The sequence below is a fragment of the Elephantulus edwardii genome, unplaced genomic scaffold, assembly GCF_000299155.1.
Source record: "Elephantulus edwardii isolate Elephantulus edwardi_28Jun2011 unplaced genomic scaffold, EleEdw1.0 scaffold00001, whole genome shotgun sequence".
Lineage (NCBI taxonomy): Eukaryota > Metazoa > Chordata > Mammalia > Macroscelidea > Macroscelididae > Elephantulus > Elephantulus edwardii.
In genome coordinates, this window is record NW_006399751.1 from 39,295,721 (window position 1) to 39,313,361 (window position 17,641).

General features: G+C 40.2%; 1 protein-coding gene across 1 annotated transcript in view; it reads right to left on the reverse strand.

Moving 5' to 3' along the window:
* Window positions 1–13,950, reverse strand: part of AGPS (alkylglycerone phosphate synthase) — a 202,913-nt gene extending 188,963 nt beyond the window's left edge. Inside the window, exon 1 of the mRNA XM_006878799.1 lies at window positions 13,631–13,950. Within this exon, the coding sequence (XP_006878861.1) occupies window positions 13,631–13,950 (320 nt within the window). The remainder of the gene's footprint in view (window positions 1–13,630) is intronic.
* Between the last annotated feature and the right edge of the window lie 3,691 nt (window positions 13,951–17,641).

Below are 17,641 nucleotides of genomic sequence, written 5' to 3' on the forward strand. Positions count from 1 at the left end.
CAAATACTGCAAACTTTGAAAAGCATATAGTTTATTGTTATAGTTAAGGTTAGATTGAATTGATCTTGTTTAAAAAATGGGAAGGTGAGGGAAATGGAAAGAATTTGTTCAAATTTGTATTCTTATTTTGTAAATAAACTAGTGGGGGGGGGGGAATAAAACACACACAAATTTAAAAAAAAAAAAAAAGAAACAGCCCAAATGTCCATCAACAAACTAAAAGATTGAGAAATTATGGTACATGCACACAATGGAATACTATAGTGTTATGGAATAACAATTTTGTAAAATACTATGTAGCATGGGAAGCAAAAGTGACATTCACTTCCTAAGCAACATGCCTCTCGAAACTCTATGAACTTTAATAAATGACAATAGTTATAGAAAGGCTGCAGGCCTTTTGCTCAGTGTCGCTATGAGTCATGTTCGACTCAATGGCAATCAACAACATATAACGTAAGAGAGTCTATAGAGTATTATATAAGTATTATACATATTATATATAACGGTCTCTTAAGCACAAATACTACATAATACCATCATTGTAAACATAGAAGGATCACTAGTAAGATGTATATAAATGTCTAAAAGGGCAAGGGGGGAAGCAGCAGGCAAAAAACCACTAAGAAAGTAGAGTTTAATGAGTAGATTAGAGGGAGTATGAGGGAATGAGAAAGACTCAAGGGGAACTTGAAAAACAGTGTAATGATGAGCACAGATTAATAATTATACAGGCCACAGAGTATATGAATGCTTATAACAAACAATATAAATGAGGGGTTGTATAGAGCACAATGTATATGAATGAAACACTGTTGTTGTTGTTGTTATGTGCCGTCGAGTCACTTGTGACTCATAGCGACCCTATGTACAACAGACCTAAACTCTGCTCTGTCCTGTGCCAATAGCACTGTCTCTGACACTCCCATCCCAATTATCCCAGTCACTGAATCAACCCACCTCATAGAGGGCCTTCCTCTCCTGCGCCGCCCCTCCACCCTCCCAAGCATGATGTCCCTCTCTAAGGACTGGTCTCTCCTTACAGCATGTCCAAAGTATGTTAGACGGAGCCTCAGAATCTTTGCGTCCAAGGAGCCACCTGGTTTAACCCTTTCCAGGACAAATCTTTGTTTTCCTAGCAGTCCATGGTATTCTCAATACTCTTCTCCAGCACCACAGCTCAAAGGCATCAATTCTTCTATCCTCCTTGGTCATTGTCCAACTCTCTGATGCATAACAGCTGATTGCAAAGACAATCCATATTGGAGGATGCAGCAGGTGCTTCAGGTCCTCACAGACTGGGAAACTCACAGACTGGGAGAAAATATTTAGCAATGACATATCTAATAAGGGACTCATATCTAAAATCTAAGCATACTCTAACACCTCAACAAGAAAAACATAAACAACCCAATTATAAAAGGGGCACAGAATCTGAATAGACACTTCATCAAAGAAGACATTTAGATGACAAACAAACACATGAAGAAATATTCAAAATCCCTAGCTATCATTGATAGGCAATCCCAAACAAGTACGAGATATCATCTTACCCGGCAACAATAGCAAAGTTCCACAGGACAACAAACAACCAATGCTGGAGAGGTTGTAGACAGACTGGAACTCTTATTCCTTGCTTATAGGAATAGAAAATGGTACAATCACTACAGAAGGCAGTCTGGTGCTTTCTCAAAAAGTTGGAAACAGAAATACCATTTGATCCAGCAATTCCACTACTGGGAATATACCCTAAAGAAACCACAGCCACAACTGAAACAGATGCATGCACGCCCATGTTTACTGATGCATTATTAACAAGAGCAAAGTGATGGAAGCAACTCAAGTGCCCATCAACAAATGAACGGTATGCAGCACTCAGGAGTAACAATTTTGAAAAATACTATACAACTTGGGAGACAATGGAGAGCATTATGCTGAGTGAACTAACTCAATCTCATAAGGATAAATATGTATAAGATTATTACTGTAAAAATAGAAGGATTACTAGTAAAACATGTATGAGGACCCAAGAGTAAAGCGTGAGAACAGAGGGGAGAGGAGGAATAGGGGCAAAATCACAGGGCTGCACAATTTGCTGGGTGGAGGGAGGATTTAAAGAAGTGGGAAAGATCTGGTGGGGACCTGAAATCATGGTAATAATGGGCACAGTCCAACGATGATTAATTTTATAAAACACATTATACGGGAATGATTGTATGAAACACAATGTGAAAGAATAGTACGAAACATAATGTATACAAACTGTGTAAACAAACCAATTGTTGTTGTTGTTGTTAGGTGCCATCAAGTGGAGTACAACTCACAGCAACCCTATGAACAAAAGAGCTGAACCCTGTGCCGTCCTCACTCTACAGTCACCATGTCAATCCACCTGGTTGAGGGTCTTCCTCTCCTTCATTTACCCTCCACCTTTCCCAGCATCATGTCCCCCTCCAAGGAATACCTCCTCCTAATCATCATGCCCAAAGTACCTAAGGCGAAGCTTCATCATTCTTGCCTTCAAAGAGAACTCGGACTGCACCCTCTCCGAGATATATCTGTATGTTCTTTTGGCCATCCATGGGCTGTTCAATGCTCTTCTCCAACACCACATCTAAAAGGCATCAATTCTTTTTCTGTCATCCTTATTTACTCTCCCGCTCTAAGATGCATAGCAAGTGTTTGGAAAGACCATGGCCTGAATGAGATATACCTTAGTTCTCAAAATGACATCATTACTCTTCAATAATTTGGAAAGGTTCCTATCTGAATATTTTCCCAGTGCAATGCATCTCCTTGTTTCCTGACTACTGGCATCAAAGGTGTTAAATGTGGATCCAAGCAAGATGAAGCTGTTGACAGTTTCAATCTCCCTTCCATCCATCATGATGTTGCCTTTTGGTCCAGTGGTAAGAATCTTTGTTTTCTTGACATTTGAGATCCAATCCATACCAAACAAAGTCTGCATTCCTTGATCTTCTGCAACAAATGTATTGTACTGAGTAACTTGGTTTCACCTTCCCCAAGACAGACCTGTTTTTTCTCTTGGTAGTCCATGGTATGTTCTGTACTCTTCTTCAGTACCACAACGCAAAGGCATTGATTCTTATCATATCATTTTTAGTTATTGTCCAGCTTTCTCATGTGTAGCAAGTAACTGCAAACACCATGGCCTGGATCAGGTGCACCTTAGTCTTTAGACTGACATCACTGCTTTTCAGCACACAATAGAGATACTTGGCAGCAGATTTACCTAATGCAATTTGTCCTTTGACTTCCTGGTTGTTGGTGCCATTAGTTTTGGTTGTAGAATTAAGCAAGCTGAAACTGTTAACAATCTTGATTTCTATCTATCATGGTGCTGCCAATTGGCTCAGTGGTGAGAATTTTTGTTTTCTTGATATTGAGCTTCAATCCACACTGGAGACTACAATCTTCAACCTTCTGCAGCAAATGCCTCAAGTTCTCCTCAGTTTCAGCAAGCAAAGTTTGTATCATTTGAGTAAAATGGGCTGTTGATGAGTCTTCCTCCAATCATGATGTCAAGTCCAGCCTCCTGAATGATCTGTTCTGCATTTGGATTAAAAAGGTATGGCAAAAAAGACTCATTGTGGGCACACTCCTTTCCGGATTTTGAACCATGCTGTGTTTCCTTGCTCTGTTCTAACAGAGTTTCCTGATCTAAGAATAAGTTTCACATGAGCAGGACTAGGTTTTCTGGGATTCTCATAAATTAAACAACTGTCAGCTTCTTTCTGAAAGTTGTATTTCTCAAGATTACTGAAAATAATTACAAAAATTTAACATTACATAATTCATCTCTGAGCTCTATATTAAGCATTGTAGCCATAATTTCAAAACAGTTATGGCGAAAGGCTCAGTCACTGAAAGTTGGAAACACGCACATTCTTTAAAAAAAAAAGCACAAACATGCACATTCTTAACATTGACTCTATAATTCAAGTATAGACTAGATGACCACACTACTGTTTTTAAAAATATATTAGCTTCATCCTATGCAATAATCTCTTTTTAAAAAACCACTAACTTGATATGTATTTCATATTAAGCAATTATTCAAATATAAAACTGGAAACTACTCAAGTGTGCACTAATAATAAAATAGATAAACTGGCATCTCAGGCTAACAGAATATCAATCAGTAATGAGAAAGAAGAAAATACAACTCGTTTTACTATATTTACACACAAGATAAATTAGTATCAAAACCATACTACTTAGGCATCAGTGTATTATTTTTATTATTATTCAATTTATATAAACTTCAAAATTGGCAAATGCAAACTACTGTATTACAAGACAAGAAAAGTGTTAATGCTGATAGGTCATTTGAACAATTCATAAAGGGTATTTTTGGGAAAATGGTAATTTTACTTCTTAATCTAAATATCAATAAGAGGTATGTCCTATTTATGAAAAGCCATAAACTGTACTTCTACAATTTATATATTTATAGAATCAATTATGCAATGTTGTTATTTGCCATCAAGTCACCTGCAACTCATAGCGATCCTACATACAACAGCTCTAAAGCCTGCTCTATCCTGTGCCAATCTCACCATCTCCAATACACCTACCCCTGTTACCCCAGTCACAGAATCAATCCATCTCATTGAGGGTCTTCCTCTCCTGTGCTCCATCCTCCCAAGCATGATGTCCCTCTCCAAGGACTGGTCTCCTTGCGACATGTCCAAAGTATGTCGGATGAAGCTTCAGAATCCTTGCCTCCAAGGAGCAGCCTGGTTTAAACCTCTCCAGGAAGAACTTGTTTTCTTAGCTGTCCATGGTATATTTAATACTCTTCTCCAACACCACAGTTCAATGGCAACAATTCTATCATCCCTAGTCACTGTCCAGCTCTCTGGTGCATAGCAAGTAACTGCAAAGACCATGGTCTGTAACAGGAGCACCTGAGTCTCCAGACTGACATTGTTGCTCTTCAGTACTTTGGTGAGGTTTCTAACAGCAGACTTTCCCACCGCAACATATCTTTTAATTTCTTGGCTACTAGTGCCAAGAGTGTTGATTGTGGAGCCAAGCAAACCAAAGCTGTAAACAATCTGTCTCCTCACCATCTATCATAATGCTGCCAATCAGTTCAATTAGGAGAATCTTTGTTTTCTTGATATTGAGCCTCAATCCATATTGAAGGCTGCAGTCCCTGACCTTCAGCATCAAGTGCTTCAGGTCTTCCTCAGCTTCAGCAAGCAGACTCTGCAATCTGCTTAACACAGATTGTTGATGTATCTTCCTCCAACCCTGATGTCACATTTCTCCTCATGGAGCTCAGCCTCACAGAAAATCTGTTCTGCATATAGATTGAAAAGTTATGGAGATAGGACACACCCCTGATGTACACCTTCCCAATTTTGAACCACGCAGTGTTTCCTTGCTCTGTTCTGATGACTGCCTCCTGCTCTAAGTATAGGTTTAGCAATAGCATGATTCCCATTCTTCTCAGAGTTAGCCAGTTTGTTGTGATACACATAGTCAAATGCCTTTGCATAATCAATGAAACACAGATAGCCATTCCTCTGGTACTCCCTGCTTTCAGCTAAGAGTCATCTAACATTAGCTACAATATCCCTAGTACCACAACCAAGCCTGCATTTCTGGAAGTTCTCTTCTGATGTGCTGTTCCAGTCATTTTTGTAGGATAAACACCTTTCTAACTATTAAAAATTAGTTTCCTTTTATTTGTTATGTGCTGTCAAGTTGCCTGCAATTCATAGCAACACAATCTACAATAGCTCTGAAGGCTGCCCTATCCTGAGCCAATCTCACTGACTCCAAGGCACCTACCCTTAGTACCTCAGCTAATAAGTCAATCCATCTCATGCAGGGTCTTCCTCTCCTGCACTGTCCCTCCACCTTTCCAAGCATGATGTCCTTCCCCTAGAATCGGTCCCTCCTGGACACATGCCTAAAGTATGTAAGACTGAGATTTAAAATCCTAGCTTTCATGGAGAAACTTTATTTCACCCTCTCCAAGACAGACCTATTTGTCTCAAAGCCACCATTATTACAATGTGTACTAACCTTTAGGAAACACTATCATATCAGAACAAGAGGAGGAGGAGAGGAGGTTATGTTCCAAGAATGCCTATGGCAATAACCTGTTATGTAGCTAAAGTACATAGGAGGTGGTAGGTAAGGAAGTAAGAAAAGGGCGTAGAAAGGCTGATTACAATAGATCTTGAAGGTTCCAAACTGTTTTACCAAGAATAGAATAGAATGTATTCAGAAGGCAAGAGGACTAACACATACTAACACTAACACATAGTGGAAGACTATTTAACTTGCACATACTTTTTAGCTTTTTCCAACTTCCCAAAACATTCTGTAATACTTTCATCTCCAACTTTTCCTTTCCAATGTGGAGAAACTTCAGCAGGAATAACCAGCACTCTCCACCTCTTCTTCGAAGCCGTCACTCATGAGGAGAAAAGTGACTTATCTGGTTAGTGAGTTAGTGAAAGGCACCAATAACGTGTGGCCAAGCCTTATTCTCTCTGGAATCTACCTGCTCCAGATCAGTAGTAAGTCTAGCCTATTTGTACCATGTACTAGGCTTCCTGGAGCTGGGCCTGCCATTTTAGGAGAAAACTGCCTGTGACTAAGTCTAGTTCACTGGCTTCCTCATTCATTCACTCACTCACTGCCACCAAGTCAGAACTGACTCACAACTGACCCTCCGCTGGATCTCTGAGTCCATATTTTGCAAGAAAGGAGAATGTCTTTCCCCTGCCGAGCTACCAGCGGATTCAAAACACCAGGAAAACACGCCTTTAGGTCAGCAGTGCAACTCTCAATGGACTATACCTCCAGAACTCCTCAACTAGTTTTAGGGGAAACAATGAAGTAGTCCAAATCTAACCTACATTCTCCAACCAGTCTTATCAGCTGGTAATTTCATCTCTACCCACCTGCATCCTGTGTTTTACCATGGATCTTAAACTTAAGACACTGAGACAGTGATATATGACTTAATATTACCCATAAAGCTCACCAAATAGAGACCTAAATGGAGGGGGATGATTACTACTTTATGCCAAATGAGAAGTCTCTATAGATCCTTTGATTGGACTTGAGGTTGAAATTAATCTCAAACTATTTGTTGAATAAAAGAAGTAATATCAAGAATAAGGAAATAAAAACAAAAAAAGTCATTCTGTGTAGAACTTTGGTTAAGTGCTCCACAAAGTACCTAATCTGACTACCCCATCACTCCATTTCTCTGCAGGTCAAAATAGAGATTACTTAATATATTCCTAGATATTTGCATTAAGAAATGCAGTATTGACTGACTACTTAGTATTAACTTCCTCACATAAAGAAGTAAATTTGGAGGTCCTTTTTATCTCAAAATGATACCTATAATCAAAGAGAAGTCTATCAAATAACCATAGAAAACTAGAGTGTCAGCTTATCGTTCGGGAGTATATCCTCCACATTATCCTTTACCTATTTTCCTTCTTACTCCTTCAATCTTGGTTCTGCCACATTCTTTTTCCTTCTATTTCCCTTGTATTCTCAGCACTGTCTTTTCCCAAATCAAAGAGAAAAAATTTACTCACAAAAGGACAGGCTGGCCTAATTCTTCAATTACACATTATATTTTTTATTATAAATTTCATTTTCAAAATCTTTTTCATAATTGACTCATTCAATCATTCATAAACATTTTTCCACATGCATATTTATAATTGATCAATGATATTTCTTTTTTTCCATATTATCTATTTTATTGAGATACTAATCTTATCACACATGGTCCAAGAATACACAAATAGTAAATGAAGTATAATTGGATACAGTCAAACGTCACAGCTGATGATCCTAAGCTTACCTACGATCTCGCCAATATAAAACCACATCCACACTTCAGTGGCCACCAAACTATTCAACAGAGCTTCCTTAACTGTGAGCTGTTTGAAGCAACCAGTTTGAGCACTATTGACTATTTTTTTCAGGCTTTGAATAGGTGTAGGGATCTCAGCAAGAGTTGGAGGAACCAGCTCCACCTTGGCATAGTGCCAAAACATGGCCAATCGAGGCTTCAAGTAAGTCAGAGCAGTGTTTTTCATCCCCGGAGCATTCTCCACCAGGTTACGGACAAATTGGGCCATGGTTCCAGGACCCAAAGCCCGACACTCCTAACAGCCGGCTGAAAGTCCGATCAATGATATTTATTACATCTCATCGAATCCTCACTGCATCATACCTTTTCTTTCACCCAATCTATTCACTAGTCTTTGCTCCTTTACAAACTCCATTTTCACACTTCATTATATACTTCATTATTTCTTCAATAAATATAAAGTAATACCTTAACTAAGTGCCACAGTATTTGATCATGATCCACTTAATCTCAAAAGATTTGAAGCTTGGCAAGGCAAAGAATGCAACCTGATAAACATGAAAACTAAAATTCAAATTCACTGCCAGTGAGTTGGTTCTGATTTACAAGTGACCCTCCAGCAGGTCTCAGGTAAATAACACAGGAAAGACACTATCTTTTTCTTGCCTTTTACTTAGTAGGACAACTCACCGTGGACTATGTTACAAAAAATCAACAAAATAAAATGTGCTCCAAGAAAATAATGCCAAGACTGGCAACACATAGCTTGGGAAGGAACAAGGACTCTGGGGTAAGACAAGCTGAAGTTTCAATTTGTCTCTTTCATTTAATTTTTTGGTACTGTGTGCCTCCCAGTCTGAACCAACTCAAAGCTGACCTTCCAGTGGTTTTTCAGAGGTGGTTAATCACCCAGGAAGGAATGTCTACCTCTCTTCCAAAGAGCAGCTGGTGGATCTGAACTGCATGCCTTTGGGTTGGCAGTGCAATGCCTGGCCATTTAAGTCACCACAGTTCCCTTTCATTTGGGAGTTGTGTGAAATTAACTTCTTTGGTGGCCAACAGCAAGAAGCTATGCTGCAATTCAAATCCCATCAGCTGCTCCAAGGGAGAAAAGTGGGCAACCTCCTTCCATGCAATTAACTGCTTCTGAAAACCCGCTGGAGGGTCAGCTATGGGTCGGTCAGTTCCAACTTGATAGTACACACCACCACCTGTAATTACAAATAGTATCATGTACTTCTCTGGGCCGTTTTGAGAATTAAGTGAAAAAATGTGGATAACACTTCAGCACATCATACTCAAAATGAAACTCTTACTACTCTTAATCACCAGTCTCTGGAAACCCACTGGAGGATCAGCTATTTGTAGGCTCCAACTCAACACATAATAACTAGTATTACTAAAATGCCTAACAAGCAACTCAAAAGTAGATTAAGTATGGCTGCATAATTCCCCTCATAAACTTGAATTTCATTAAATCCTAAATCAGTTTATCTTCTTGTACAAATAGCCTTTGCTGCAGAAATGCCTCAGCTCTTATAGGCTTTGGGATGCCTTCCTGGGAAACATTTACAAGAGGTAAACTAAGCTTTTTTCAGCTCTTGAAAATATCTACCAAAGGTAGATAAATAATTTTTAAGACTGTCATAAGCAAAAGGATGCTCTGGTGGTGTAGGTTGTAGTATGTTTGCTATTAACCAAAAGATCAAGTCTCTCCAACAGTTCAATTCACTACCCTCTGAGGGAGAAATGGGCATTCTCCCCTCTTGCTTTAGAATTCAAATAGAGAGTCTACAAAACCTTTCAAGTCAGAACTTCCTTAACAGAAATGAGTGTCATAAGTAAATGATATTGTAAGTAAAGGAAGTCATTTGTAGGATTTTAAATAGGATATTACTTTAATAAGAACCAGAAAAGGCTATGACCTCTCTAACAACTGTCATTGTACTGTTCTATTGCAAACTGCAATGAGATTGGAACTGAAGTTTCAACTAAGAAAAGTAGTTATCAGTGGAGAGAAGTGAAAGTCAACAAGAGATTTCTTTTTTCTCTTCATTTTCTTAAAAAATATACAAATATACAAATAAATGCACTTTTAAAATAAAAACTCTCAAGTCACAGAATAAAAACATCACATACTTAGCTTTTTTTAATAAAGGACAGTCAGAAGGATCCTTAGACATGATGATGGTGAGACACCATCGCATTAATTATTTGTTGTCTCCCCTCCCCTAAACTAGAATATAAGTTCAATGAGAGCAGGGGTTTTGTTCACTACTATACGGTGCATAGGAAGCATTTTCACATGGATGTGTGAATGAGTAAGTGAATGGACTCCAGGGCCTCCTGGGCAAAGGTTGAGGTAGTCTGGCACTGCCCACTTCTTTTCACTTCACTTTACCACTACCAATAAGGAATTTAATTGCTTGAATAAGGTATATATTTTCACACCTCCTAGCTTTGTCGCTATTTTGCTTTTGGTCTTGGCCTAGAATGCCCTCTCCTCTCCATGCAAGTAACCTGCTAAGTGATCATTCAAATTATAAAGCATACTATATAGAATATTTCCTCCAATTCATGATTCCCAAGAGTGTATTACTCCTTCCATGAAGCCACATCTGTACCTGTTTCTACAATGGTTCTAGTAAAATTGCACTGGAAGGTGTATGAGTCACTAGATCATGAACCCCTCTCTTTTTTTCTCTCTAAATTCCATACACTCTACAAGACCTAAATCCAACCATAAGAAAAACTTACCTTATGTACTTAGTTCTAAGTTTGTGGACTTAACATGGTTGTGGTGGTAGTGATTGTTAGGTACTGTCAAGTCAGCTCCAACTCAGTGACCCTATAGCAAAATCCTGTGCCATCCTTACATCTCTGCAGTATTTAAACCCTTTATTCCAGTCACTCTATCAACTACTCTTGTTGAGGGTCTTTATCTCTTTTGTTAACCTTGTACTTTTGCAAGAATGAGAGTCTTCTCCAGGGACTGACTGGCCCCTCCTGATAATATCTCCAAAGCATGAAGTCTCATCATCCTTGTCTCCAGTGAGCACTCAGGTTCCACCTCTTTCAGAGTGCTGAAGAGCAATGATTTCAGTACAGAGACTAAGATGTGCCTGATCCAGGCCATGGTCTTTGCAATTATTGCTATGCATTAAAGAACTGGACAATTACCAAGGATGACAAAAGAATTGATGCCTTTGAATTGTGGTGCTGGAGAAGAGTAGTGAACCTACCACGGACTGACAAAAAAACTAACAGGTCAGAAAGTAAAACCAAGTTGCTCCTTCAAGGAAAGGATTTTGAGACTCCTTTTCACATACTTCAGGTCAGGCATATAGCCAGAAAGGACCAATCTTTGGAGAAGGTTATCATGCTTGGAAGGGTGGAGGAAAAGCACAGGAGAGGAAGACCCTGAATGAGACAGACTGACATAGTAGCTGGGATAATGAGGGTAGCAGTGTCAGAGACAGTGAGACTGGCTCAAGATTGGGCAGAGTTCTGAGCTATTGTATATTTGGGCAGTGTTCAGAGCTATAAGTTGTAGTCAACTCGATAGCACTTAGCAACAACTTTCAATACCACGCCGTAAGTCAGAACCTTAGCATTTGGACTTAGTGAAAACCGCAATTATCATTTGAAGGGTTCTGTGACAGGTATCATACTAAGCAGTGGATCACTTAACTATCTTTTTCAATTATCACAGTAACCTGAAAAGCAGAAATTATTGTCCATATTATCACAAATGGAAGCTCTGAGAGGTTAAGTGACTTGCCCACGGTCATACAGCTGTGCAGTGGAAAAATATTTCAATCCAAGACCATATTCTCAACAAAACTGCCCAGCTTTCTTCAGTATTATCTCAGTGTGACCTTTTAAAAGATACATTTGATGCTGTCTTTCCCCACACACTTCCTTATTACCAGGAGGAAAAAATCCAAACTAAAGAAATATAATAAAAGGGCCACCTCTCCAGGCTCATTCCCTGCCATATGCCTAACCTCGTCAGCCATATTTAACTCTCCTCCTGTTTCCTAACACATATCTTACTGCTTTTTGATCATACTGGTTATCTACTAAGAAAAGCAGAACTTCAAGATGCACACAGGTAATCCTTGCTCTGGAAAGCTTTCACTATTAACACGCACGTGCCCATAATTGGTTAAGTAGCCATGTGTTACAGTTATCAGCTAAGTTTCTTATCACACTGCCTTTGCCTTGCCAGGTTATATATTCATCAAGAATAATTACTATATCTTTCAATCGCTGTATGGTCAATAAAGTCTGTATGTAGTAGTAAAAGGACTGAGAGATCCACAGAGTTAATGAATTAATCCACAGGATGCAGAAAAAAAGAGCTTAAGAACTTGGGCTTGAAGTCACCTGTCATATATTATACTTGCCAAGCTTGCAGCAGACTTTAGTTTTGTAGTTTTTTTTTATTTCTTTTTATTTCACCTATAAAGTGGGAGATAGCTGTATCCACCTCATAGTATAGGGAGGAATAACACTATTTTCCACTCTCAAAGTTGATCCTCCTTTGGAATACTATGCTGCACTGAAAAACAAGGAATTCATGCAATATTATTCAAATGGGTGACCCTGGAGGACATTATGCTGAGTGAAGTATCCCAGTCACAAAAGGACAAATACTGCATGGTGCCACTGTTGTAAAGCAGGACTGACCTCGGGCTTGGGAGGAGACTGAGAAGGATGGGTTCAATAACGTATACTGCATTGAAACAGATGAGGGAGAAAACTGTTTAAGAGGGAAAATTATTAGGTATTTTTGTCATGACAGGAGTCCAGAGCAAAGACTGCATGGTGGAGTGGACCTGTGGGGAGGGACTGTAAAACAATGAAAGAATTTTTCTTTTACTTTTCCAAGAGGGTAGTGTACTGGGGGGGAAGGTTGGGAGGGGAGAAAAGTGCAACAATGAATGAATGGAAATCCAAAGTCTCTGTCAATTTTCATTGAAATTAATAATAAATTTTTAAAAAGATAAAACAGTTGACCTTCCTTGAGAAAGCCACGTCTTAAAAAGTTTCACCCAAAGCTCCTCTAAGTGTCTGCAAAAATTCAAAATAACAACAGCAAAAAAAAAAAAAAAAAAATCTCATCCACACATTCACTATTCACTGACAAGGATCCTCCAGCGTTCTGATTACAAAAAACTTTCAGCAGCTACCACATCTAAAAATATGTAACTGGTATGTCTGCAGCTTCATGCTTTTCACTGGACCCTTGGTTTATTCACAAAGTTAAGGACCATTTCCTTGGCAATGAATCCCACGGAAACCAGTGGGCACCTTGCATGGCCCCACTCACTTCTCCCTACAGTCTTGCACAAATTAGAAATGTAGATCTCTGTAGTCATTTTCTACTACTAATTAAAGTCACCTTGGAGAAGTAACACAAAAATTCTATCCACTCATCCTAAGGCTTTAGCCCCCAAAGTATTAATTCAGGATAAAGAATTAATTTTTGGCAGTAAAAGCCCAAGGACAAGGATTCTTTTAAGTCTCCCCCTAACAAGAGCTCTTAAGATGCACTACACTCAGGCAGTGACCAGAACCCCCCATCCTGCCCCTTCTTGAAAGCCCAGGGTCTGCACTTCTCAAGGGCCAGAATTCTTTCCAGCCCCTCATGTCATCTCCCTTCCTAACTCGCAGTGCCCTCCTGCACCACAGGCCTGGCCTGCTCCTACGCCTCCGGCTTCCTCCTCAGCTCCCGCTACTCACCGCTTCTTGGGGATGGTCCCGGGCTCTTGCGCGGCAGGAGTGGCCGTGGGCGCCGCCGTGGCCGCCGACGCGGCTCTCCGCGCTTTGCACTCATTGGTACTCAGAGCCTCCTGGGGACGGCCCAGTACATGGCCTGAGAGAACACGCAGCCTGCGCCTGGCTCGGTCCCGGTCCTGATCCCAGTCCGCTGCAGAGCCGGAGCCCGCGCCGGTCCCGCCCGCTGCAGCAGCCGCCTCCGCCATGGCTTCCGCCTTGTGCAGCCGCCCTGGACCGCTGGGCGCGGGTGAAAGGTCACTCAGAGCGGCGCCCGACGAGACCATTCGCTGCAGCGCATCCCGGCAGCCACCGCGGCGACTGGGCGGCGGGGGCCACGCGCCTGGAGCTTCATAGTCTCTGCTCCCGCCCACCTCGTCCGCCCGCCCTCCCCGGCCACGCCTCGGGCGGCGCACCTGCCAAGCAGGTGAGTTTAAGCCATTGGTCTCCCAAATGGCCTGTTCCGGGTGCCAAGCCGCAGTGCCCCGAGGTGTTCTCGGGTGTGGCCTGGGCCTCCAAAAGATCATTTGTGGTCAGACGCCACGGAACAGAGGTATGGGCAGCCCTGCTAAGCTTGTCACCCAGCGCATCCCAGAGCACTACCTCTGTGCCCTCATGCCTGTGGGGTCCTAAAGTAACTCAGAACTTAACTCCAAGCCTGTAACAGAACAAAAAAACATCATATTCTCAAACTCTATGATTAGTGCTAGATCTCCATTTTACAAAGGGGGGGGGTAGAGGGAAGATGCTCAAAGACATTATCCAGTTTGCCAGAAAGTGTGCAGCATCTATCTAAAGCTAAATTCCAACTTAGGTCTCTTTCCATTACTGGATGCTGTGCCCTTCCCTAATCTAATGGAGAAAACTTTTTATTTTTAATTTTCCAGCCAAAATACCCCTAACAATCATCCTTAGCACTTCTCACTTATTTACAAATTGACTTCATTTTGGAAGGATGGCACTCATGAAATTAGAGTCATCTCATAGAACATAACTATTTTTAGCCAGTGTTATGCTTACACATTATTTTACACAGAAGTAGCTATTTACACTGGTCATTGATTGTCATGCCTCATCATGTATGTCACAAACTTCGTGATTTGCCATCCTAGCTAAAAAGGAAAATATTTGCAGAAGAATCTAAAGATTTGCACATCCCTAGTCTTTGAAGTTACTTGGTATGCATCAGAAAGCTGGACAATGACTAGGGATGATAGAAGGAGAATTGATGCCTTTGAGCTGTAGTGCTGGAGAAGCGTATTGGACATACCACGGACTGCTAGAACAGGTTCATACTGGAGAGGGTGAGACCAGTATGCTCCTTGGAGGCAAGGATTCTAAAGCTTCATCTGACATACTTTGGACATTTTCAAGGAGGGACCTGTCCGTGGAGAGAGGTATCATGGTTGGGAGGGTGGAGGGACAGCATAAGAGAGGAAGTCCCTCGATGAGATAGATGGATTGAGTCAGTGACTGGGGTAATTAGGGGTAGGTAGTTGTGTGTCAGGGACAATAAGATTGGCACAGGATAGAGCAGGGTTTAGGACTCTTGTACATAGGGTCGCTATGAGTCGCAGGCAACTTGACGGCACATAACAACATCAACAACAGGACTGGTTATTGCCTCACTAACTTCTAGGCACCTACAGATGTCCTAAACTGATTAAGATTTATCAGTTAAAGAATAATCAAATTATTATTGGATGGCCAACTCTAGCCTGCAGCAAGATTTGTACAGCATTCAAGTTCAGAAACTGTTTCATAAAGCATTATTCTAAATATAAAACAGATATTAGGTGTTTCGTCAAACTCTAAAATATTTATTATCTGATCTTTTAAAGGTGTTGTTGTCTTTTGAAATTCATATATACAAAAACATGTCAAAGTGCAAGAATGAATAAATGGAAATCCAAAGTCTCTGTAAACTTTCACTAAAATTAATTTAAAAAAAAAACAAACATGTCAAGCAACATTGAAAACAACTCAAATGCCTAGCAATAGAGAAGTGACAAAATAAGTTATAGTGTATCAATATAAGAAAGTATTTTTCAGCTATTAATATTTGTATAGTAACTGTGGAGAAAAAGGAATAGCTTATGAAAAGCAATAGCCATCATCTTAACTTTTTTTATTAGAGAGCACTCATGACAAAGTGGTAAAGAGTTGTGAGGCCAACTCAACAACAGGCAGTTCAAATGCACTGGAAGAAAAATGAACAATCTCCTACTGTGTGTTTACAGCCTTTGGATACCTGCTGCAGAGTTATATTTGAGTTCGTTCCGAGTCAGTGACATCAAACAACAATAAAAAATCATTTTTATTCATCTATCTTTAGTCAATCTTTGTAACAAAATAATTATTTTATTTTCCTTATTTTCCAGATGAAGGTTTAAGGAAAATAAGAGGCTTTTCCGAAATAGCTATAAACAAACAAAAAACACTCTTCCTATTCCTGAGTTGATTCTGATTCACAGTGATCCTCCATGAGGTTACTGAGGCTGTAACAGGAGGAGACCACCCATCGTTCTTTTTCTCAGAACAGCTGGTGGATTTGAACTGTTAATCTTTGGATTAGCAACTTGACACATTTATGTGCTCTTAATACTACATGATTTCAGCTTATACCTCTTATTCCATTAGAGGTTTGTGACATTAACATTATATGTTAAATGTTACTCAGATAAACTTGATTGTGTGTATAATTTGTTCTTACAAAAATTTTAAATTCAGCTTGTTGTTGTTTCTTGTTAAGTGCCGTCAAGTCACAGGCGACTCATAGCGACCCTTTGAAGGAGAGTCCTCAACGCTCGGGTGCCTTTCATCCTCTCTCCAGGTTCATAGGACTTCCGGGCTCAAGCTATTATGGAAATGGATGCTACTCCTCCTTCCAAATTCAATTTACTGAAACAAATTGTCATGCCAGGCATAAAACATACCTCCAGTTCTTAAAGATTGACTTGTAGAAAGAACTACTGAGATTGCTAGCACACCTATTAGATAGACTTTATTCTTGTGGTACAAGAATATGAGTCACATGTAATATTTTCTTAGGTATCAACTGTAACTGCAGTAACAGTTTGTGTCCAAAGTGCTTCAGATTCAAGCCATAGTCATTCCAGACACTTGCTGTGCATCTGAGAGATGGACAATGAATAAGGATAACAGAAGAAGAATTGATGCCTTTGAGCTGTGATGTTGGAGAAGAGTGCTGAATATCCCATAGACTACGAAGAGAACAAAAAATATGTCATGGACAAAGTGCAGCCATAGTGCTCCTTGCAAGCAATGATGATAAAGTTTCATCTCACATACTTTGGGGATGTTCCTAGGAGAGGACATCATGCTTGGAAAGGTGGAAGGTCAGCCAAAGAGAAGACCCTCAACCAGGTAAATTGATACATTGACTGCAGCAATGGGTTCAAATATGTCAGAGATTGTGACAATGGCACAGCATAAAACAGGGTTCAGATTTGTTCTTAGGGTGACTGTGAATCATACTCGACTCAACAACACCTAACAACAGCTATAACTGGGAATGAGGATATTTAATTGGTTTCACATAATTAAATGTTGTTGTTACAGTCAAATGCCTTTGCATAATCAGTGAAACACAGATAGACTTTCCTCTGGTACGCCCTGCTTTCAGCTAAGATCCATCTAACATTAGCTACAATATCCCTAGTACCATGACCTCTTGTAAACCCGGCCTGGGCTTCTGGCAGTTCTCTGCTGATGTGCTGTTCCAGCCGTTTTTGGATAATCTTCAACAGAATCTTGCTTGCATGTGATATCAACGATACTGTTCTATAGTTTCCATACTCTGTTGGGTTAACTTTCTTTGGAAAAGGAACAAATATAGATGTCTTCCAGTCAGTTGGCCAAGTGGTTGACCTCCAGATTTTCTGACACAACTTGGTGAGCACGTCCAGGGCAGCATCTGTTAGTTGAAATACATCAATTGGTATGCCATCTATTCCT